Genomic DNA, 19529 nt, shown 5'->3' with positions numbered 1-19529 from the left:
CTGCCTTGACCTAATTACTTTCATCCCTTGTTTCATGTGTTTTTAGGCTGTAACTTGGGGACCAAGGGCCTTTATACTGCATTCTGCCTTTCCTCAACCTGGTGCCACATCAGATGTTTTGGAACTGTTTTTTTTTAATCTGTTCAGTGGTGTCTGATTCTCGGAGACTGCCTGGACAAGTCCCTGCAGTTTTCTTGGCAAGGTTTTTCAGAAGTGGTTTGCCATTGCCTGCTTCCTAGGGCTGAGAGGGAGTGACTGGCCCAAGGTCACCCATCTGGCTTTGTGCCTAAGGCAGGACTAGAACTCACGGCCTCCTGGTTTCTAGCCCAGTGCCTTAACCACTACACCAAATTGGCTTTCACTGGCACTGTAACTCCGAGCAAACCCAAAGCATATCCTGGTTAGGATTTCTGGGAACTTCAGCTCTAACCCACCTGGAAGATTTCAAGTGGAGGAATGCTGCAGTACAGATATTTAAAGTGTTAACACAGTTATTGACATGCATGTAGATAACAGTTTTGTAAGAGTGGTTATTTTATGCAGTGTGCACTTACAGCTGACCACAATACAACTGAAATCAAAATTATACACAATATAAACCAGCATCACAATAAAAACTATATAATGTAAGATACTTTCTAATTCAATATAATAATAAAAACAAACCATTTTAATACTAGCAGAGCTATAGTATAGAGCAGTGTACAGGAGATGGCCTTCAGTGCTTTAATCTGAATTGTTACTTGTGGAAGTCCAAAGTGCCATCTTTTTCTCTTTGTAAAAATTATAGGTAGATTCATTTCAAAGTTCCTTTTTCTACCAGGGTACTAGATCCTAATAGCAGCCAGAAAAACAAGTTCTAATTGAAGCACCATTTTTAAGAAGCATGTCCTAAGTGGCCAGTTCTGTCTCTATACAGACACTAATGTCTCGGGATGAGAGGCAGAAAAAAACCCTGTTTTTCTTTTTTCCTGAGAAAGAGCCAGGAGAAAGAATCACAATTCCTGAGGTAGCCTTTAGATTCTCTTTTGATGCAATGCTAATTTAAACCCAGATTGTTCTGCTGCAAAAAAAAGGGGGGGGGGTTCAAAGGTTACAACTGAAAGTGATTTGCATTTGAGGAGCATCAGAAATGGCTAGATATACTGTGTCCAAGTCATCTTTTGTGTAAGTCTACATAAAATGGTTTTTACTTCCAAGTGATTTCTTCTACTATCTGCAAACGCAAGGCCTGGGTAGACTTTCAAGGAGACCACCCCATGGCTGACATAAAACTTTACGCCTGAAGAAGCTCCAAAGGGACTATTTTCATGGGGAAAAAGAAAGTGAAATAACAAAGACTACATCTCAGTGTCTTTGAATAAGCAAAAACTCTGATGCGGATGTCGTTTTAAAATTTTTGCCACCTTCTCTGTCACATAACATATTTGGGAGATAAAATACAAAGGCAAGGCAGAGCAATGTGAATTGCAACACGCAGTTGTCTTGTAGTAGTAACAATGGACAACTGATTAGATTTAATTTTAAATATTTGAAATCTGTTATTTATTGAAGTTAAACCATTTATTTACTGATTATGTGCCATCAAGTCAGTGTCAACTCTTAGCAACCACATTGACAGAATCTTCAGGACAATCTCTCCCTAACCTGGTCCCTCAGATCTTCAAATGATGTACCCATTGCCATTTTAACTATTATTTACTAAATGATTATCTAAAAATATACATGGATGTCATTTATTGTATGTCTATGGCACTTCATTACTAATCAATAATCATAAAAATACATTTAAATCCATAAATAAATGCACATAAACCTACCATCCTCATCCTGGTACCTGGTTAAATTTAAGATGTATTTAATCAACATGCATAATTCCCAGCCAACACAGCTGAAAACGATAGGGGCTAAGAATTATGGGTCCAATGTATTTGGAAGGCATTATGTTGGAAAAGGCTAAAATAAAGCATCTAGGAAAGTCCACAGTTACTAACCTATTCAGTGCAATATTTTGCTGCAAATTTTTTACTATGATGTAACTGCGTTTCTACCAATGATTAAAGAACTGCATTAAGCACCCTTACGTTTTCCATACAGTGCTTGCATACATTTTTATAAGACAAAATTAGTTGAAATTATCCGGAAAGAAATTCTATCAAATTCACTATTCAATTTCTCTCCTATATAAATAAAATTTCATTATTACCTTTGAGAATAACATTTTTTTTAAAAAAACCAGTTCCATATTTTCAAATAAGTTTTTAAAGATTTTAGCACCAAAAGCCATAACCATTGGAAGTGACTATCTGTTAATGATTTACCTGGTTCTGGACTTGTCATTTTAAATCTCTATCCTGGATTTATGAGGATAATCTCTATCCTCAATCTTTTTTGCTGCATTATCCACACAGCCTGATGCTTAGGTCTGTGGTCTATTCATCTTCTGTGAACCTTCATCCATCACTGAAACCTGTGGAATAGCTACAGGCCATGCCAAAGATTAAGGCAGTGAAGTACCTACACGCTCAGCTGTAGAGGGGTTTGCAGGGTTGGATGGCAAATAGACAGTTTAGTAGGAACTAGATAGCAGAGCTTAGGCCAAAGAGCAAATCACTGCCTCAGTGCTGAGCTGAACAAGGGTTAATATACCCCTATGTAAAAAACTGGACTTCATCTCCCAGGAAAAATGTCTACAGATAGAGGGACACCTTTTCCCCCCCAAGACATGTATTTCAATGGCTGCAGGAGTTCATCCTAGCATCTCTGGGACTGGCATTAGGGTGACCTTGAGGCACAAAGTGATTCTGGGAAGAAATCATTCTATCAAAGGACACAAGCAAGAGAATAGTCCAATAGAGAGAAGCCCATTATCTCAGAGGATGGAGAACAACTGTGTGTCTTCTCCCCCTCAAGAAAGCTCTGCTACTGCAGTTACCTCTGTGCTCCTAAGAGAGGGTCTCCTTCAAGTTGGCTACGTCCAGGATTTTTCTTCTCATGAAAAACTGACTGTGTCTGAATCCACATGTTGCATTATAAAAGATGTCTTATATACTGGGAGAGCAATGCCAGAGTGGTGGTATTACAGAATCTTGGGTGGAGGAACCAGCACATCCAATGCTCTGCCCATTCATGTTGTCCTCATATGCCATCATTCTCTTAACATTCTACTTTCCTTGCATTGCTCCACTGAATACTCTGCATGGCATTCTTAACTAAGTGATTCTAAGTCCATGCACTTGGCTTCCCAATCTTTTGATCTGAGTTCCTAATAGCCAACTCCTACTGACCTGGCTCACATACTGTATTAAGTCAAGGCATGTTTAACCATGGTTAACAGGAATACAGCACAACTGTCTTGGTTCCCACAACACACTAAGACACAAGCAAGCAAATTACACTGTAACTTAGCATAATGCGTGAACTCACCATTGTCTTCCTGTACAGTAGAACAGTTCTCCCCTACTACAAGATAGGCATATTTATAGAATCTATATTATTGCTATTGTATTACAATGCTAAGATTCATCAGCTGGTGCCTGGTGCTAAAGCCACACACGAAGTTTTTTTTAAAAAAAATCTGAGTGCAGGAATTTGTTTTGGAGATCAAAACTAACTGGAAGTCATGTTTCATTTACACAAAAATCCATTCCTGGTTACTCAAATTTCTTTTTTTAATTACAATGATAATGTAAGTGAAGAGGCATTTTGTTGTTTCTCTTGTAAAAGCATTGGAAGTCATAAATCTCTGCCAATCCATTGCAATCCACCCATACATCTCCCTTGGCCATAGCACATTTGAGATACATTTCTCCCCTATCATTTATGTTCTGGAACAAGTTCTTCCATGACCACTGAGATGTTTGCAGATGTATTTGGAGACCCACGTCCCAAGTAAATTTGGTAACATTGGAATTAAAGGAAAACAAAGAACAAAATAGAACTAGAAACGCGTTATGGGTTATGGACTCTTTCCCTTCACTACTTCTTACCTTAGAAGTCCCACATCTAGAAAGAAAATGAAAACAAAGATAACTCCATTGAAAATGACTGTGAACAAACAAACAGCAATTTTCTACAGCAAGGGTGTGGGGAGACTAGTACAAGCATCTGGGAACACTCAAGACATGTTGGTTCAGTTTAGAAAAGACCACACTGTCATCTCTGATTTAATTTGAAGGGAATTTTAGAGATGCTTGAAGCTCGTAATCATGTACTTACATAATCATCATTGTTGATCCCTTGTTTCTGAACAGAACTTTTCACTTCCATAGAAAACTTTTCAAACTCGGGTTTCAATGTCCTCAGTAGTGTGACTGTCTGGAGGGATGCATACGCTTGCTTTGCTTCAAGATCATATTTGTCTCCTCTCTTCCATGAGCCGTTTCCTAAGGGAGAAATAAAAATATTTACAATTCCAAGCCAGGGACTATAAACAGCTTGTTTTCCTCTTCTCCTATTCCTGTATTTTCCCATGTGTTGCTGGGTTAGCAATAAATACTTGACAACACAATGTATGTTGGGCAGCACTAGGAGAATCATTTGAGATTAAGGCTTGAATTTGCTCCAAGTGAGTCTTCTCAGGCTGTAAAGTAGATGGGACCACTTCTGAGTCACCAAAGAGCTTTCCCTGCAGCTGCACAGAGAATCCATTTACAAAGACACCTTCTGCACAAATATACTCTAAAATGTACCCCTCCTCAGTGGCATTTAAGCTTTAAAAATCTCCTTTTGATACCAATGGAGATTATTTCAAAGTCTGATTCCAGTATGCATGTAGGAAGGGGCAATGTTTCAAGCGGTTTGAACCATTATCTCCTCTCCTTGAAAATGTCCCTTCCCCTGACAATTAGTCTTTAAAACACTTTCTACTGATGTTAGTGGGAAAGATGCTGAAGACCAGCCAGTGGGAAAAAAAAATCTTATCAGTTCTGTTAATTGTACAGAGAACTTTTTTTTCCCTCTGTGGCTTTAGGATTTAGCAAAGATGGACAGAAAAGTGCCTAGATGGGGAACTCATGGCCTTCAGCCTGTGGGCTAGAGATTCCCTGTTCTTGTTCTAGGAGCACAATCCATCTACATTTAAACATATTTTAATTGTATTAACCTGAGTTGGTGCATCTTCAGTCTATCTCAATGCAATTCATAGGTCTCACATGTTCCTTAACTGTAGTTGCCTCCTATATGATAAATTAATATGGATTCTTGAAATAAAGAGTTACATAAAAAAGGAATTACATTTAAAAACTTACAAAAGAGAAAGATAATTATTTGAAGGAAATTCAGGATGAAAAGAAAAGGACGAAGAGTGGGAGAGGAACATATCCTTTGGGACTAGAAAAGTACCTTTATCAAAAGTGACAAATGATAGTATCCTGTAATATTAGGCACTGTCAGAATTCCAGGACAAAACTGCTGTACTTCTGACCTGTAAGTCTGGTTTTTACCTTCTGAAATTGCTGATTTACAAGAAAAAATAGAGAAGGAAATAGGAAAGAAATGAATCCATCTTTCTTTCTTCAGTCTAGTGGAAAATCCATGTGTAAGTCCTGCATTAAGAAAAATAAAGTACAGGATTGATCTGAAGATAGTGGATGGCTCTGCATTGCAAAAAAGAAAAAAGAATTGAAAAACAAACAGGGAAGAGACTGAGTTTAATATGGGGACGAAGTGTCCTTTGTAAAAAAAACTAAAAGGTTAAAGAGTAAAGGTCACACTGTCTCTTTAACAACTTTGGACATAAAACACCAGACACGTCTAAAAATGCAAAGATTCAAATGCCAAAACAGAATGAATAACTGTGATTGTAATCAGGAGGCCAGGCATGTAAAACAGCCATTTCTTCCTGTTGCCAAAGTATTATCTCACCCACGTCAAGTGAGGACAAGTGAGATAGAGAAGTACCTGGGTGATGAAGGACTTGTTTTATTACGAAGTCAGGGATAATCCCTTGCTTTCTTCCTAGTTCCAGATACACCACTGGGGAGAAAATCAGGATATTTCCTCACAAGTGCACTGTACTTCTGAGGACCACTAAACTTTTTTAGTGGTCCTCACCACTAAACAACCTCCCTTTGTTCCACTCAAGCTAAAGAAGGAAGTTGGGTCTCTGATGCATCCACCAAAGAATGTGGAATTTTTACCACACCACTTCCACTGGCCATGACAGCATCTCAACATTCTTTGAAATGAAAAGTTTGAAAAAGTTTAGTGTTCCTGCAAAGAACAATGCTCCATGTTTTATAGACAGCTCTGCCTCTGCCCATCCTGGGTCTCCTTGATCTGTCAGTGGCCTTCGGTACCATCAACCATGGTATCCTTCTGGACTGGCTGAGGGAGCTGGAAGTGGAGGACGTTGTTTTACGGTGGTTCTTCTCCTTCCTCCGAGGGGGGTTCCTTGTCCCTGAAGACCATCCAGAAGCTCTAGTTGATCCAGAAAGCAGTGGCTTAAGGACGGTAGTTATGGGCATAGCTCATTACACCCATGTGACACAGCTACTCCACAACAGGCTTTCAGGTGCAATTCAAGGTGCTGGTTGTCACTTGAAAGCTTCTCCCAAGAACATCTGCCTACCCCACATGCTCCCATGGGGAGGGCATACCACAGGATCCCTTTTTCAGACTTCGCCATCACATGGGACCTAGGACTTTGCCTTTTCAGTGGCTGTCCCTGTGCTCTGGAATAATCTTGCCTCCAATACAACACAGGCCCTGTGTTTGCTTTTAGAAAAGCTATTAAGACCTGGCTTTTTCTCCAGGTGTTTGGATCCAGTTGAGTGGAGTCGCCTTTGGGTTATTTAATTATCATGTTTGGTCATCATTTGATATTTTGGCTAGGTTTTTTAAAGTTATGTGGTTACTTTTTGTTTGTTTGTTTGTTTATTGTTTGCTTTTTGCTCTGTACCACCCAGAGTCACATTGTTTGAGTTGGGTGGCCCTGTAATCCATCAAATACGTAATTAAAATAATTCTCCCCAGCGAAGCCTGTCATGTGGTACAGGGTTCTGTCTTCTATCTACTGCCAGAAATGGGCAAAGCCTGCACAGTTATTGCATAATTTCTTTGATGTGAGCTGTTTTCTATTGAGGCAGAGGACCAAAGGAGGAGGCAGCCAAGCTCACAACTAATAGGTTCTTGTACTGCAAAGGTATATGCTTTTTCTTGGCTTATTATGTATAACTTTAGTCTAGACATGGAAGACCTTGCCAGCCACGTGAGAAATAAAGATACAGTTATACAGAAAGCATAATTTTCACTACCAGAATATTATGTATTTTTTCAACTTGTTCTTTTGTCTTGATGTGTTCCATTGATTTTTCTTGTGAATGACCATGATTGTGAATAATCATGAGATGCTACTTACAAAGGAAGGTATGCAAATATTGAATGAATGAATGGTTAGATGCACTACTGCTGAAATAGTGTGTCACCCAAACTCATTGAATTGGTTGTTTCTAGTTACAGAATCGCAGACCGATGCTGATACTTCAGATTTTTACAGCTCACCATATTGCAGCTGCCATTCTGCTACTATTCCTGTTTAGTTCTGTCCATTTGGTCACTCAATAAAAAGCATGCACTACAAAGCTTGCAAGACTATATCCACAAACATCTGCAAACTCAAAAATCTAATCTGTGTACAGTAATGAGATGCTTTCTAGAGAACTCACTGTTGGATTTATACCATGCTAAACCATAATATTTCTGGAGTAAAACAAATGTGTGAACCCAACCCTTTAGGGTTTGACATAACATGCAACCCAAGGCATTATGATTTATTAACTAACCCAAGGCATTATGATTTATTAACTAATTATGATTTATTAACTAAACTATTTATTAAATAAGCTTGTTTTAAAAAACAAGCTTATTTATTCCAAAAGAAAAGTAGCAATTTTAATTGTTTTTCTGGGACAAAAGAGGCAGTTAAGTTGAAAAATATCAGCTGCATAATTTGAGAATACTTCTGGATCCAATGTTGCCAGATAATCCTGGTAGCACTAAGTGGTTTTTCTCCAGGGCATCTCATTGGCCAGATCCATAGTAATAATATGGCCATAGCAGCCAATGACCTGGTAGCTTTTGGATGGGACTGCAATAATGTGTGGCATGTAGAACTGCCTTGAAAAAGCTTATCTAAGCCAATGAGCAGCTGCAGAAATTTTGGCAAGTATAACCAGAGAGGTTTATATTACACTGATCCAAAGCCCAAATCAACATGCTGGATGTTTACCTTTAAAGCCCTCCGTGGATCAGGAGACAAAGAACTATAGGCATGTTTTATATACTATTTTTGTCTATGTCTTAAAATCTGCAGGAAAAGCTAAAGAAGCTTATACTTGTTTTTCTGTGCCTTTGAGTCAGTTTTTGACCCCTGGTGACTGCCTGGACTAGTCCCTGCAGTTTTCTTGGCAAGATTTCAGAATTGGCTTGCCATTGCCTCTTTCCCAGGGCTGAGAGGGAGCGACTGGCCCAAGGTCACCCAGCTGGCTTTGTGCCTAAAGCGGGACTAGAACTCACAGTCTCCTGGTTTCTAGCCTGATGCCTTAACCACTACACCAAACTGGTTCAGCTTATACATATTATGTATCAATTAGGGAGAAAGCTTTCTTGTCTATGACGCGGTGTTAACAGAACACCTGTCCTACAGAAGCATGACTAATGCAGTCTTTGCAATCATTTCAGTTTTGAACAATCTGTTAATATTTACCTGGACCTTTTACAATGGTGGGTTGATACCGAACTGTATTTTCATTGCTTTTTATGATTTTTTTTTTTTTGCAATGTACTTTTGCGCGTTGTGTAACTATGCAATTTATTTATATATGTGCAAGGGCATACACACACACACACAGACTATTGTGATATAGTTCAATGAAGGGTAGTTTATAAATATGATATAAATAAATAAATAAACAAGCAAACAAACTTGCTTCCTAGAAATAACTTTCAATGAAGCCAAACACGAAAGCCAACCCTTGGACGTTGTCCATTAAATAAACTTGCAAGAGCCAGAAACCGCACACACACTTGCTTAGATGGCAAGCTTTTCCTGCATCTAAACAGGCTCCCCTGGGGAATTCCTGTGCAAGAAGCTCCACTATTCCAACTGAAGCTCCATTTGTTATGTGTCCAGGTCCCTCCTCAAACTGCACCATGGATGGCATGCCACTGAAGCTCACTACCCAAAGAAGGAACTAATAAAAATGAGACAAAACTAAAATATTCGAACTATTTTTTCACGGAACACTCAACTAATTTCTTGTGGTGCAAGTTAAGAAGTATGACCCAAACAAGAACCTGAATGGCAGAATAGTTAAATTCCCAGCCCGAGCTCAGCAAATAAGAGAGAACAAATTGTGCTTTTCTGGTCAAGATTTTTATGAGTAGCCAATGTTACTTTCAGAGGTTGCTTCATTACAAACAAATATAGCCTTCCTCAACTTAGTGCCCTCCAGATGTGTTTGATTATGTCTCCCATTATTTCTGGGCATTATGTCCATCAGCCATGCTGGCTGAGATGAGGGAACATTTGGAGATATCAGCCTTGTGAGGTAGTCCAGACAAGAAGCATACCCAGAAGTACTAGCTCTGTCTTTATTGCAAGGTTACATTAACAGAATCTTGCAAGTCTGAAAGTAGATCTCTCCCCTCTCACCTTTACAGTCCAAGAAACTAGGGAGGGTCCCTTCTGTGATGTTTGCGACATCCCACTCCTTCTGTGGGCTCAGCTGCCTCTTATCTGATCATCTCTTACTGTCTCCCAAGGTCACCGCCACAAACCATTACAGGAGAACACTAAATTGGGAGGAATTAATCCAGAGCTATCCCTCGAGGCACAAATGACCAAGGGGTGTCTAACATAGTTTAGACACACTATGGGAAGACCCAGCTCCCTTGAGAAGTTCATCATGCTGGGAAAAGTGGAAGGAAAGAGAAGAGGACAACCAGCAGCAGGATGGATTAACTTGATTATAGCTGTGATGGGTGTCCATTGGAAGACCTGAAGGGCCAAGTTGGGGCAGATCATCCTGGAGATGCTCAATCTATGTGGTTGCTAACAATCAACACCAACTTGATGGCACATAATTAACCAATCAATCAGTACTAACTTGGATCTCAGCAGGTGACAGCACCTGGCTTTCTCTTGGCTTGGCTTGGAATCTATGCAGGATCAGGCCTGGTTAGCATCTGGAGAAGGAGACCACAGTGAAATACCAGGACTATAGGCTAGACTGAAAAGCTGAAAGACTATCACAAATCACTTGCATATTGCTACCAAGCAAATGGGAGAGTTGAGCCCACTATGAATTAAGCGTGTCTGGTGGGCTCTTTTACTTTTTATAACCATTGTTATATCAATGGTTCAAGAAGACCAAATGATGCCTCAGTATGATAGCATCACAGTAATGCATATTCAGAACTACACTGGCTCAGCTACAGAGCTCACTGAGTGGATTCAGACAAACAATTGTTTCTCAAAGTAAGCCTAATGGCTCAATTTTCTGAAAACAGCATGGGAAGCAAACACGAAAAAAACTAACTTCCCCTGTATTAATCATGGGTCTGCTTGCTTGGTTTCTTTTTTTGCCAAATGTCATAATTCAAATAAATCCTGTGACTGCTTGTTTGAAAAGTTGCAATGGCCTGCTTAAAGGTTGACACCATCACTAAAATGTTACTGTGTTTAGAAAAACCTTGCAAACCATTGGAAGAAAGAAATTACATTACCATATAATGAACTGTTGAAAAGTTCAATATTGAAGAAAGCATGGTCTCCACTAGTCATTCCTTGCCGATGTGCAGCCAACATGATGTTCCGTATTGCGTCACCGCTGGCACACATGATCACAACTGGTGGAAATAAATGGAAAACACAGATAAGAAGCCATTCCTCAAAGACCAGGAACAGACTGTCAAGTTTCTGAACAGCTGGAGACAATGACACAGACGGTCCTCTAGTTGTTTGGTTTTTGTTTTTAAATCATGGCTGTACAAAGGATATCAACAAGACTGGGATATTCGATGTGAAAAAACAGCCACTGAAAGGACAAGTTTCACTGACACCTTTACAAGACGGCAATTCCTAAGTTAACCAACATTAAGCACTTGATTTAATGCAAGCATTAACTCTAAAATAAAGACTAATAAAGACTAATTGTCCCAGAAATCCATACACTTTGGACCTGTGATATGAGCAGATGATGGACTAGAAGAAAACTACTATGCTTGGAAAAGTTGAGGAAGAGGGAAAGGCAATGGATAAGGTGGATGGACAAAATCAGGAATACCCCTGGAATCTACTTGAAAGAGCAGTGGACTGACACCAGGGACAGGTCAGAATGGATGTCACTTGTCCAGTTACCAGGAGCTGATCATGGATCTGACTAGTTATTTACAGCATTTGAAGTGCTTAGCATTGGCTGGATAATGCTTGACAATTTTCAGAAAAGCAGAAGTCTTATAACGATCAAAGACTCATACTTGGACACAAACATGAATTAAAAAAAGAATTGGGAACAGTTCTCATTCTGAATTCATACACATACACTACATATATGATGTAATATATACATATTACAAATACACATTATACATTATAAACATTTTATTTAATTTATATTATACACACACACACGAATGAATAATAATTAACCCGAATTAATCCACTACAAGATGAGATGCTTCTTCATTGATTAGAAACCATAAACCATAATCTACCACACTGGTCCAGTGTGGTTGGGAGATAGATGTTTTCTGACTTCTCTTCTAATGCTGAGAGACAGAGACTGGCCCAAGCTCTGTGCCTAAAGGAGGACGAGAACCTGTCCCCTGACTTGTAATGGTATGTGGGAAAGACCCTGGGAGACAGGGCAAAGATATGCTGTTGGAGGTCCTGGCAAATCAGCATGCCTCATTAGCATATAGATGACTTGATCCCATGATGCAACTCTCTGTGCTCCTAGAGGAAGCTGTTTGTTGTCCCTCCCACTTCCTCTTTCTTCCTCTTTCTTCTACTGACTGAGGAGGCAGCAAGCATGCTGCTCTCTCTCCCTCCATTATGGCCATATGCTTGGGCTTTGAAGAAGGATTTTTCCCATTTTCTCCACACAGCTCTTAGCAGCTATGAGGGCTAAGAGTTCATTAAGTTTAGGGAACAGAAGAAACAAAGGAACTTCATTTTTCCACCAAAGATGGATGTAACTGAACCAAGAATAAAATCAGTAAGACTCTTTTTACTTTTAAACCTACTTTGTCTAAGCGTGTGATTCTTTATGCTTGGGAGGGCTGAGTGTGTAAGATCAATAACCTGTATTTCTCTGTGCTCATTAAAGCTATTTAAGATAATATTCTTTTTCTGTGCGCAGCAGAAAACAGAACTGTATTCACTGTGTTAAGCTCTGCTCCATTCAGTAGTCCTAGCTGTCCACTAATGGCTTCAGAAGCTGCCTAGGGAATGGTCAGATAAGGGAGAGCATAGCCTGCAGCTGGATAGTGGGCGGAGCAAGAGACTCAGAAGGGACCTTCCCTAAGTTCTTGGGCTGTAAAGCTGAAGGCAGGAGAATTGTACTTTCAGACTTGCAAGATTGATGCCAGCCTTACCAGGTAGACCAGACAGGAAACAAGACCAGATGAGCTACTTCTACTTTATTGTAAAGCTACAAAGAATCTTGCAAGCACCTTAACCACTACATGTTGGCTTTCATCTTCCTCTCTCTCTCTCTCTCTCTCTCATGCACACATACATACATGCTATGACATTACACTTTTTTAAAAAAAAATCTCCATTTGCATGTCTAAAACCAAAGAGGAGTTAATTATATTATCAATTATCACTGCACTTAGATCTTCTCACCTAATTTATAACAGATTAATGATAGTTACCAAGCACATGCAACTAGGGCTATGCAAATCATTTGAATGAGGTGCTTCTCAAAATGCATTAGTGAAAGCAAAGCATATCTCCCTGAAGCATTAGAACAGCCACATCCTCTGGGAAACTCATACCGCTGCTTTAAAGCTTTCCCCCAGTTGTCTGCATTAGATCTGGGTTGCAAAAATCTGGATAGTCACTACAAGGCAACAAAGGGTTAGTCATCTGTGTCTCTTTTCTGCCCTCTAGTGGCCATCCAGATTTTGCATCCCGAATCTGGTGGGACCATCTGTATGTGTATCCATGCACAGATCAGACCTCCTCTAGGACTGCCAGTAAAGCCAAGTGGCTGCACATGTATACCATGCTCAGACACCTGGGAACAGCCTTAGAAGCAGCTGCATGAGCCTTCCAAAGATGAAGCTGTTAATATGCTTTGAGAAACCTGTTCTGAATATGTGCAGCCCTGTATTATTATTTATTATTTATTTATCACATTTATCACCACCCATCTCCTCCACAAGGAGAGTTATCACTGGCAGTGCTCCACAAAAAGTTTATGGCTATTTTATTGTCATTTATTTATATTCAATGCTGCACCCTACTTTTTTATCCAAACTTAGCACCTCTAGGCCATTCAGATCCCATCAGAAATTCAACTACTGTACATAGAAATCCATTTAAAATCTATTCCTGCATCGTAACCTTATTAGAAAGGTCAAGATAAAGACTCTGTCAAATTCAACCTGACTCCTGTCATAACCATGTAGATTTTTTGGCACTTGTATAGAAATGCTTTTCCACTGCCCTTGTCAGCCTTACCAGGTAGACCAGACAGGAAACACGACCAGATGAGCTAATTCTACTTTAATGCAAGGCTACATTAACAGAATCTTGCAAATCTGAAAGTACAAATCTCCTACTGTCACCTTTATAGCCTGATAACTTAGGGAGGTCCCTCCTGAACCTCCTGCTCTGCCCACTGTCCAGCTGCGGACTAAGCTGTCTCTCATCTGACTTTCCCCTAGGCAGTGTCTCTGGGCCCAGTCAGCATAAATGCTGTTGGTATCAGATTATGACAGTTTTAAGGGACACAGAAAATGGTTCTTCCTCCCAGCTCTGAAAAGGCAAAGACTTTAAATTGACATTTTTAGAAAACAGATCCAAACAATCCTAATCTCTTCCCAGAAATTTACTTAAAGTGGACAAAAACATTTTTGGCCATAGCTGCCAACTAGGCATTTGGGAGCAATTCTTAATAGAGAGTGTGAAGCCATTCACAATTTGCTCAGCACATTTTTTCCAGACTAGCAATTACAATATTGCCTCAAAGAATATTTTCATCTTCTTTAGAAGAAGTTTCCATTGATTCATTCACAAGTCTTCCTGGATCATAATGAGTTAATAGCAGTTGCTTTTCTGTGTAATTCCAAGGTAGGTATGAAATAGTTGTCCACAGTACTGTATCAAGTGTAATAGATCACTGGCAGATCATCCCTAAAACTCTTTATTCTGATGTCTAGATGTATATTTATCAGACAATTTATGGACAAATGCAATCATCATTACTGCATATTCCTGAGACTTCCTGACTGATTTTTAAACTCAAGGTCATTGTTTTTTGCAATGGAAGAGGGAATTTGAAAGATTTCCCACTACTGTATTTCTCTTTCAGGAAGGTCGAAAAGAGAAAAATGAGTTGTGTAGATACTATTATTTTAAGAACTTCAATATATTGCGATCTATGACCTCCCTGATATATAGAAATTAACACTGTTGCAATCTGTTTTGTCCAATTCTTATACCAATGGTTGAAGGCATGGCCAGAGGAAAACTAGGTTATGGAGAAAGATGAACTAGATCTCCAAATGGGTTCTTAGACCTAAGCAAGGACTTTTGAGGGCTTAAGTCAGCTCAATGACTCCCAGTTGCTACCCCTAAATATAGAGTTAACTATATGGTAATTTATTTGATGAAAAGATGAGGACTTTGATAACACCAAGGTTGCAGAGCCTAGTGGGCTGAAGGATGAGCTGTACCAGAGTCTGAAGGCTAGGAAAATCTGGATGAGGCGAAACAACCCCAGATTAAATGCAGCCAAGACAAAGTTGCTTGTTGTCAACAGACATCAGGGAGATCTAGTAATATTGGTTTTGGTAGTTATTATGGACAGGGCTCCACTCCCTCCACAAAGGAGTTGGTTAGTGACTTGGGGTTCTCTTGGCCTGTCAGCTTCTGCTTAAGCAACAGTTAGAAGCCACAGCCAGGGGAGCCTTCTCCTGGCTTTGCTGGTGCACCAGTTTATGATCCTCCCTGATAATGGTAGCTCATGCCTTGTTCATCACCTAGTTGGACTACAGCAATGTGCTCTATGTATCTTGTTTGTATCTTGTTTTCATGTTGTGTTTTTGTTTTGTTGTGCCCCATCCACTGTCCCATTTTGATTGGGGCAGACTCTAAATACTGTAAAATAAATATGCCAAATAAATAAAAGGGACAGAGGCAGACCCATGTTTAACCTGATAGATTTGCTATCAACACCTGTAACCTGATCTGCAGATGTTGTAATTAACCTTAAATATATCAACGTACATATTTTGTTCTGTTATATATGAAGTAGTAAAAAGCTGTTTCTCTCTCTCTTGCTGGCTTGTTTTTCTAAATGTGCACCATATCATTGAATAGGAGTTGAGAATTCATGAGTTCTCCCAGCCTACTTGGTTGCTGCTTCCCCCAAAATGCTTTTGTTATTTATTAACACTTTGCAAGATCCTCCAGGTTGGGAGGGAAGAAATTTTCTATTCAGGAGAGCCAAAAGGAAGCATCCCTCAGACACTCATCCTGTGCAGCATCACTATAAAAGAATGGGAGGTTAAGCATCAAATTTTTTGCTGTCCATCCAATATTTCCTTTTGGGTAGGCGCCTGGAGTTTTGACATTCCTAGAACTAAAGGTCTTTAAAAAAAGGCTGATTCCTAAGGAATGTCATGTGGAAATATATCAACAATAGGAATGGTTCAAGTAAAAAAGAAGCTATCCTTGGTTTGAACAAGAGTAAAAAAAAATATCCACTTCCCCCAGTCTATTCCACTTGATATAATGCAACGTCTTAGGATGGAACTGAAGATGTAATGGGAAATCTGTTATCTGTGTGCAAAGAAGAGATATAGAGTGGTTCAGAAGCCAGTGCAGATAGTCCTCGCTTGATGACCATTCATTTAGCGACTGTCCGGAGTTATGTCGGCACTGAAAAAATGACTTGCGACCGTTCCTCGCCCTTGCAACTGTTGCAGCACCCCCGTGGTCACGTGATCGCCATTTTTGGCCTTCCCAGCTGGTTTCCAATAAGCAAAATCAATAGGGAACTGAGTAATTTGCTTAAAGACCACATGGTTTGCTTAATGACCATGTGATTCCCTTAATGACTGTCACAACAATGGTCATAAAATCAGGTCCAGATTCACTTAACAACCACATTGCCTAGAGACCTAAATTCTGGTCCCAATTGTGGTCATTGAGTGAGGACTACTTGTAATGGCTTATTACAATCACAGTACTTCAGTATCCTCTTGTCCATGCCTATATTTCTCCTCACACAAAGGAAATGTTTGTCAACCCTGGTAGGGCAGGCGGCAAAATCAGGTTGTGAGCAGAGGAAAGTCTCTACAACTTCCACTTTGCAAATTTATTTATTTAATTTATTTAAAGCATTTATAAGGCTACCTATCTTAAAACCAAACTCTGGTGGCCCACAGCCAAAGGCTAAAACACGTATAAACAATAAAAAAGAAAAGAATACAACAGAAAAGAGAAAAACCTGGTGCCACAACCAAGCTTCCCCAGTGCAGCCCACAACGCTCGCTTCAAACTCCAACCTCACCCTGTCTCAGTGTTTGGGGGAAAAGCCAGCTCTTAAGGGCTTTCCAGAAAGTTAAAAGGGCAGAAGCCTTCTGGATCTCAAGGGGAAGGGTGTTTCACAGGGCACGGGCTGCAACCGAAAAGGCACACTTCCTAGATCCTGCAAGATGGCAACATTTAAGAGAAGGAACCTGGAGAGTTCCTATCCTATCTGATCTGGTGGGCTGGACAGGTACCCTCAGGGAAAGACAGCCCCACAAATAACCTGGTCCCGTGCCATATAGGGCTTTAAAAGTGGTAGCCAGCAACTTGAACTCCAATGTTTACCATCAAATGTCCATCCCTCATCTTGAGCTAGTCATTAAATGAACAATACACTTTAAAGTACAGCTTTAGCTGGGAACAAGGTTTGCTCAGCATCAGCCTTAATCACTGTTCGATTCAGTAAATCATGACATTTTAAAAAATCAAGTATAATTATCCGCTCACATAAAAATATCTGCTTTAATTGGAGGGCACTGTAGCAACTGTATTTATTTATGTGCTATTTACAAAAGCTGTGGGCAGTAGAGGGTAAAAGAACACTTAACTAATTTCAACTAATTCAAGTCTCCAGGGCCAGATGAATTATTTCCTAGGGTACCAAAGGAACTAGTCGAAATGATTGCAAAACCACTAACTGTAATCTCTGAGAACTTCTGGAGAACTGGTAAGGTCCCAGAAGACTGGATAGGAACAAATGCTGTCCCTGTCTTCAGAAAAGGGGAGGAGGACGACTCAGGAAATTACAGGCCTGTCAGTTTGATGTCTATACTGGGCAAGGTCCTCAAGCAGATTATTAAACAGCATATTTGTGAGTGCTTGGGTAAGAAGGCTATTTATAAAAGCCAGCATAGGTTTGTCACTAACCAACCATGCCAGATTAACCTTATCATCTCTTTTGAAAGAGTTACTATCTTAGGGAAATGCAATGGACATAGAGGATCTCTGCAAAACATTTTATAAAATGTCGTAAATATCCCCATTGGTAAAATGGCAAAATATGGGCTAGCTGATCCAATTGTTAGATTGATTTCTGACTGGCTGAATGATCACACCTGCTGAGTACTTCACATAACATCAGAGTAGCCTCAAGCGGTGTGTCACACGGCTCTGTCCCAACTATGAAGGTGCGATGCACCTGGATGAAGGAGTTGAGGGGATTTTTACCAGGTTTGCAGATCACACAGGAAGAGTGGCTAATGCTTTAGAAGAGAAAGGGGAGGTTCAAAAAACACTAGACAGATTTGAACGTTAGGTCAAACTGAACAAGTTAAAATTTAACAGGGAGAAATACAAAGTCTTGCACCTGGGGAGAAAAGAAATGAATACTCAAGTGTAGGATGGGGGAGTCCTGGCTTAGCAACAATGTATGTGAAAAAGATCTGGGTGTTGTGTTCTGCAGATCACCAGTTGAACACGACCCAGCTGTGTGATGTAGCTGAACAGGCAAGTGCAATTTTGAGATGCAGTAACAGGAGCACAGAACCAGAACATGAGAAGTAATTGTCCTACTCTCCTCTGCCTTGGTCAGTCCCTACTTCTGGGCACTGCATTTTAACAAGGACATCAACAAATCAGAGCAAATTCAGAGGGGAGCTATCAAGATGATGAAGAGACTGGAAACCAAGCCCTATAAGGAACAGTTAAAGGAACTGGGTATGTTTGGTCTGCAGAAGAGAAGACTGAGAGGCAATATGACAGCAGTACTCAGGTATCTAAAGGGCTGTCATACGGAGGATGAAATGACCCCAGAGGCTGTGTGGAACCAGCGGGCTGAGACTACAGGGTTCCAAATAGCCATCGGGGGAATCTTCTGATGGTAAGACTTGTCAACCAGTGAAATTGGCTGCCTCATGAAGTGGCTGTATTCCCCTTCCTTGGAGGGGTTCAAAGAGGCTGGCTAGCCAAAATGCTTTAGCAGTTCCAGCCCCAAATAGAAGTTGAGTAAGTTATGTTTGAGATCTGTTTTAATTCCATGATTCCACAATAAATTAAGATACCATTTGCACACCTTGATCCTCCTGTAGAGGATCCACATGGTGGCAGCCATTGCTTCTGCCAAGGCCTGTCACGTTTGTAGGGGATAAGGGCTGACAGATATGATCCAGCTCCCCCAGGACTGGAGCTTCAAACCTTTGCAGGAATAGAAAACTTTCATCCAGACACTTAAGCACGAAAGCACAAACCTCTCTTGGTCTGTCTTGTCTATCCATGGTATCTTCCCAACCCCACCACACCAGCTCCCTAAGTGGTATAGAAATGTTTTTTATCTCAACATTGTTTCTGCTAAATTGTGCATCTGCAAGCTAATTACGTTACAGAAAACATTTCTGCCCATTCTAAAACAGACGTGATTTACCACCCCAACTACATACTCTAAATCCATTCCAGATATTACAAAACCTTTTGTAGATTTTAATGGATGTGGATACCACATTAAACTAGTTGTGGGAAGATCTGACATCCTTCAGATTTGCTGCTGTGGACGTACAGACCATCCGAGGTATACAGCTAGCATAAGCTACGTATCAGATACTGCTCTAACTTTCTTATATTCTTGTGCTTGGGGCATTCCTTTTACAGTTAAGGACTCCTTGTTCTCTTCCTCTTGTTCTGCAATGCAGGTCTAACAGGTTGTCTGAGTAGTCGCCCCCAAGGGCTGCTGTGTGTTTCATCCATGCATATCCCAGGAAAGCTATGAACTCAGCCCTTGCGACATGCTCGCCATTCCATAAATACCACAAGGAGTCCCATGGCA

The 19529-nt window shown here is 40.2% G+C and overlaps 1 protein-coding gene across 2 annotated transcripts in view; it reads right to left on the bottom strand.

Annotated features, from left to right (window-relative positions):
* The window catches only part of NPR3 (natriuretic peptide receptor 3), a 68485-nt gene that overhangs the window by 43667 nt on the left and 5289 nt on the right, over positions 1 to 19529 (bottom strand). For both annotated transcript variants that reach the window (XM_063295770.1, XM_063295771.1), the window contains exons 2-3: positions 10729 to 10851; positions 4219 to 4385 (exon numbers count right to left, since the gene is read on the bottom strand). In XM_063295770.1, the coding sequence (XP_063151840.1) occupies positions 4219 to 4385; positions 10729 to 10851 (290 nt within the window). The remainder of the gene's footprint in view (positions 1 to 4218; positions 4386 to 10728; positions 10852 to 19529) is intronic.

The sequence above is a fragment of the Candoia aspera genome, chromosome 2 (assembly GCF_035149785.1).
Source record: "Candoia aspera isolate rCanAsp1 chromosome 2, rCanAsp1.hap2, whole genome shotgun sequence".
NCBI lineage: Eukaryota > Metazoa > Chordata > Lepidosauria > Squamata > Boidae > Candoia > Candoia aspera.
Note: the sequence above shows the minus strand (reverse complement) of the source record. Positions and strands in the feature narration are given on the sequence as shown.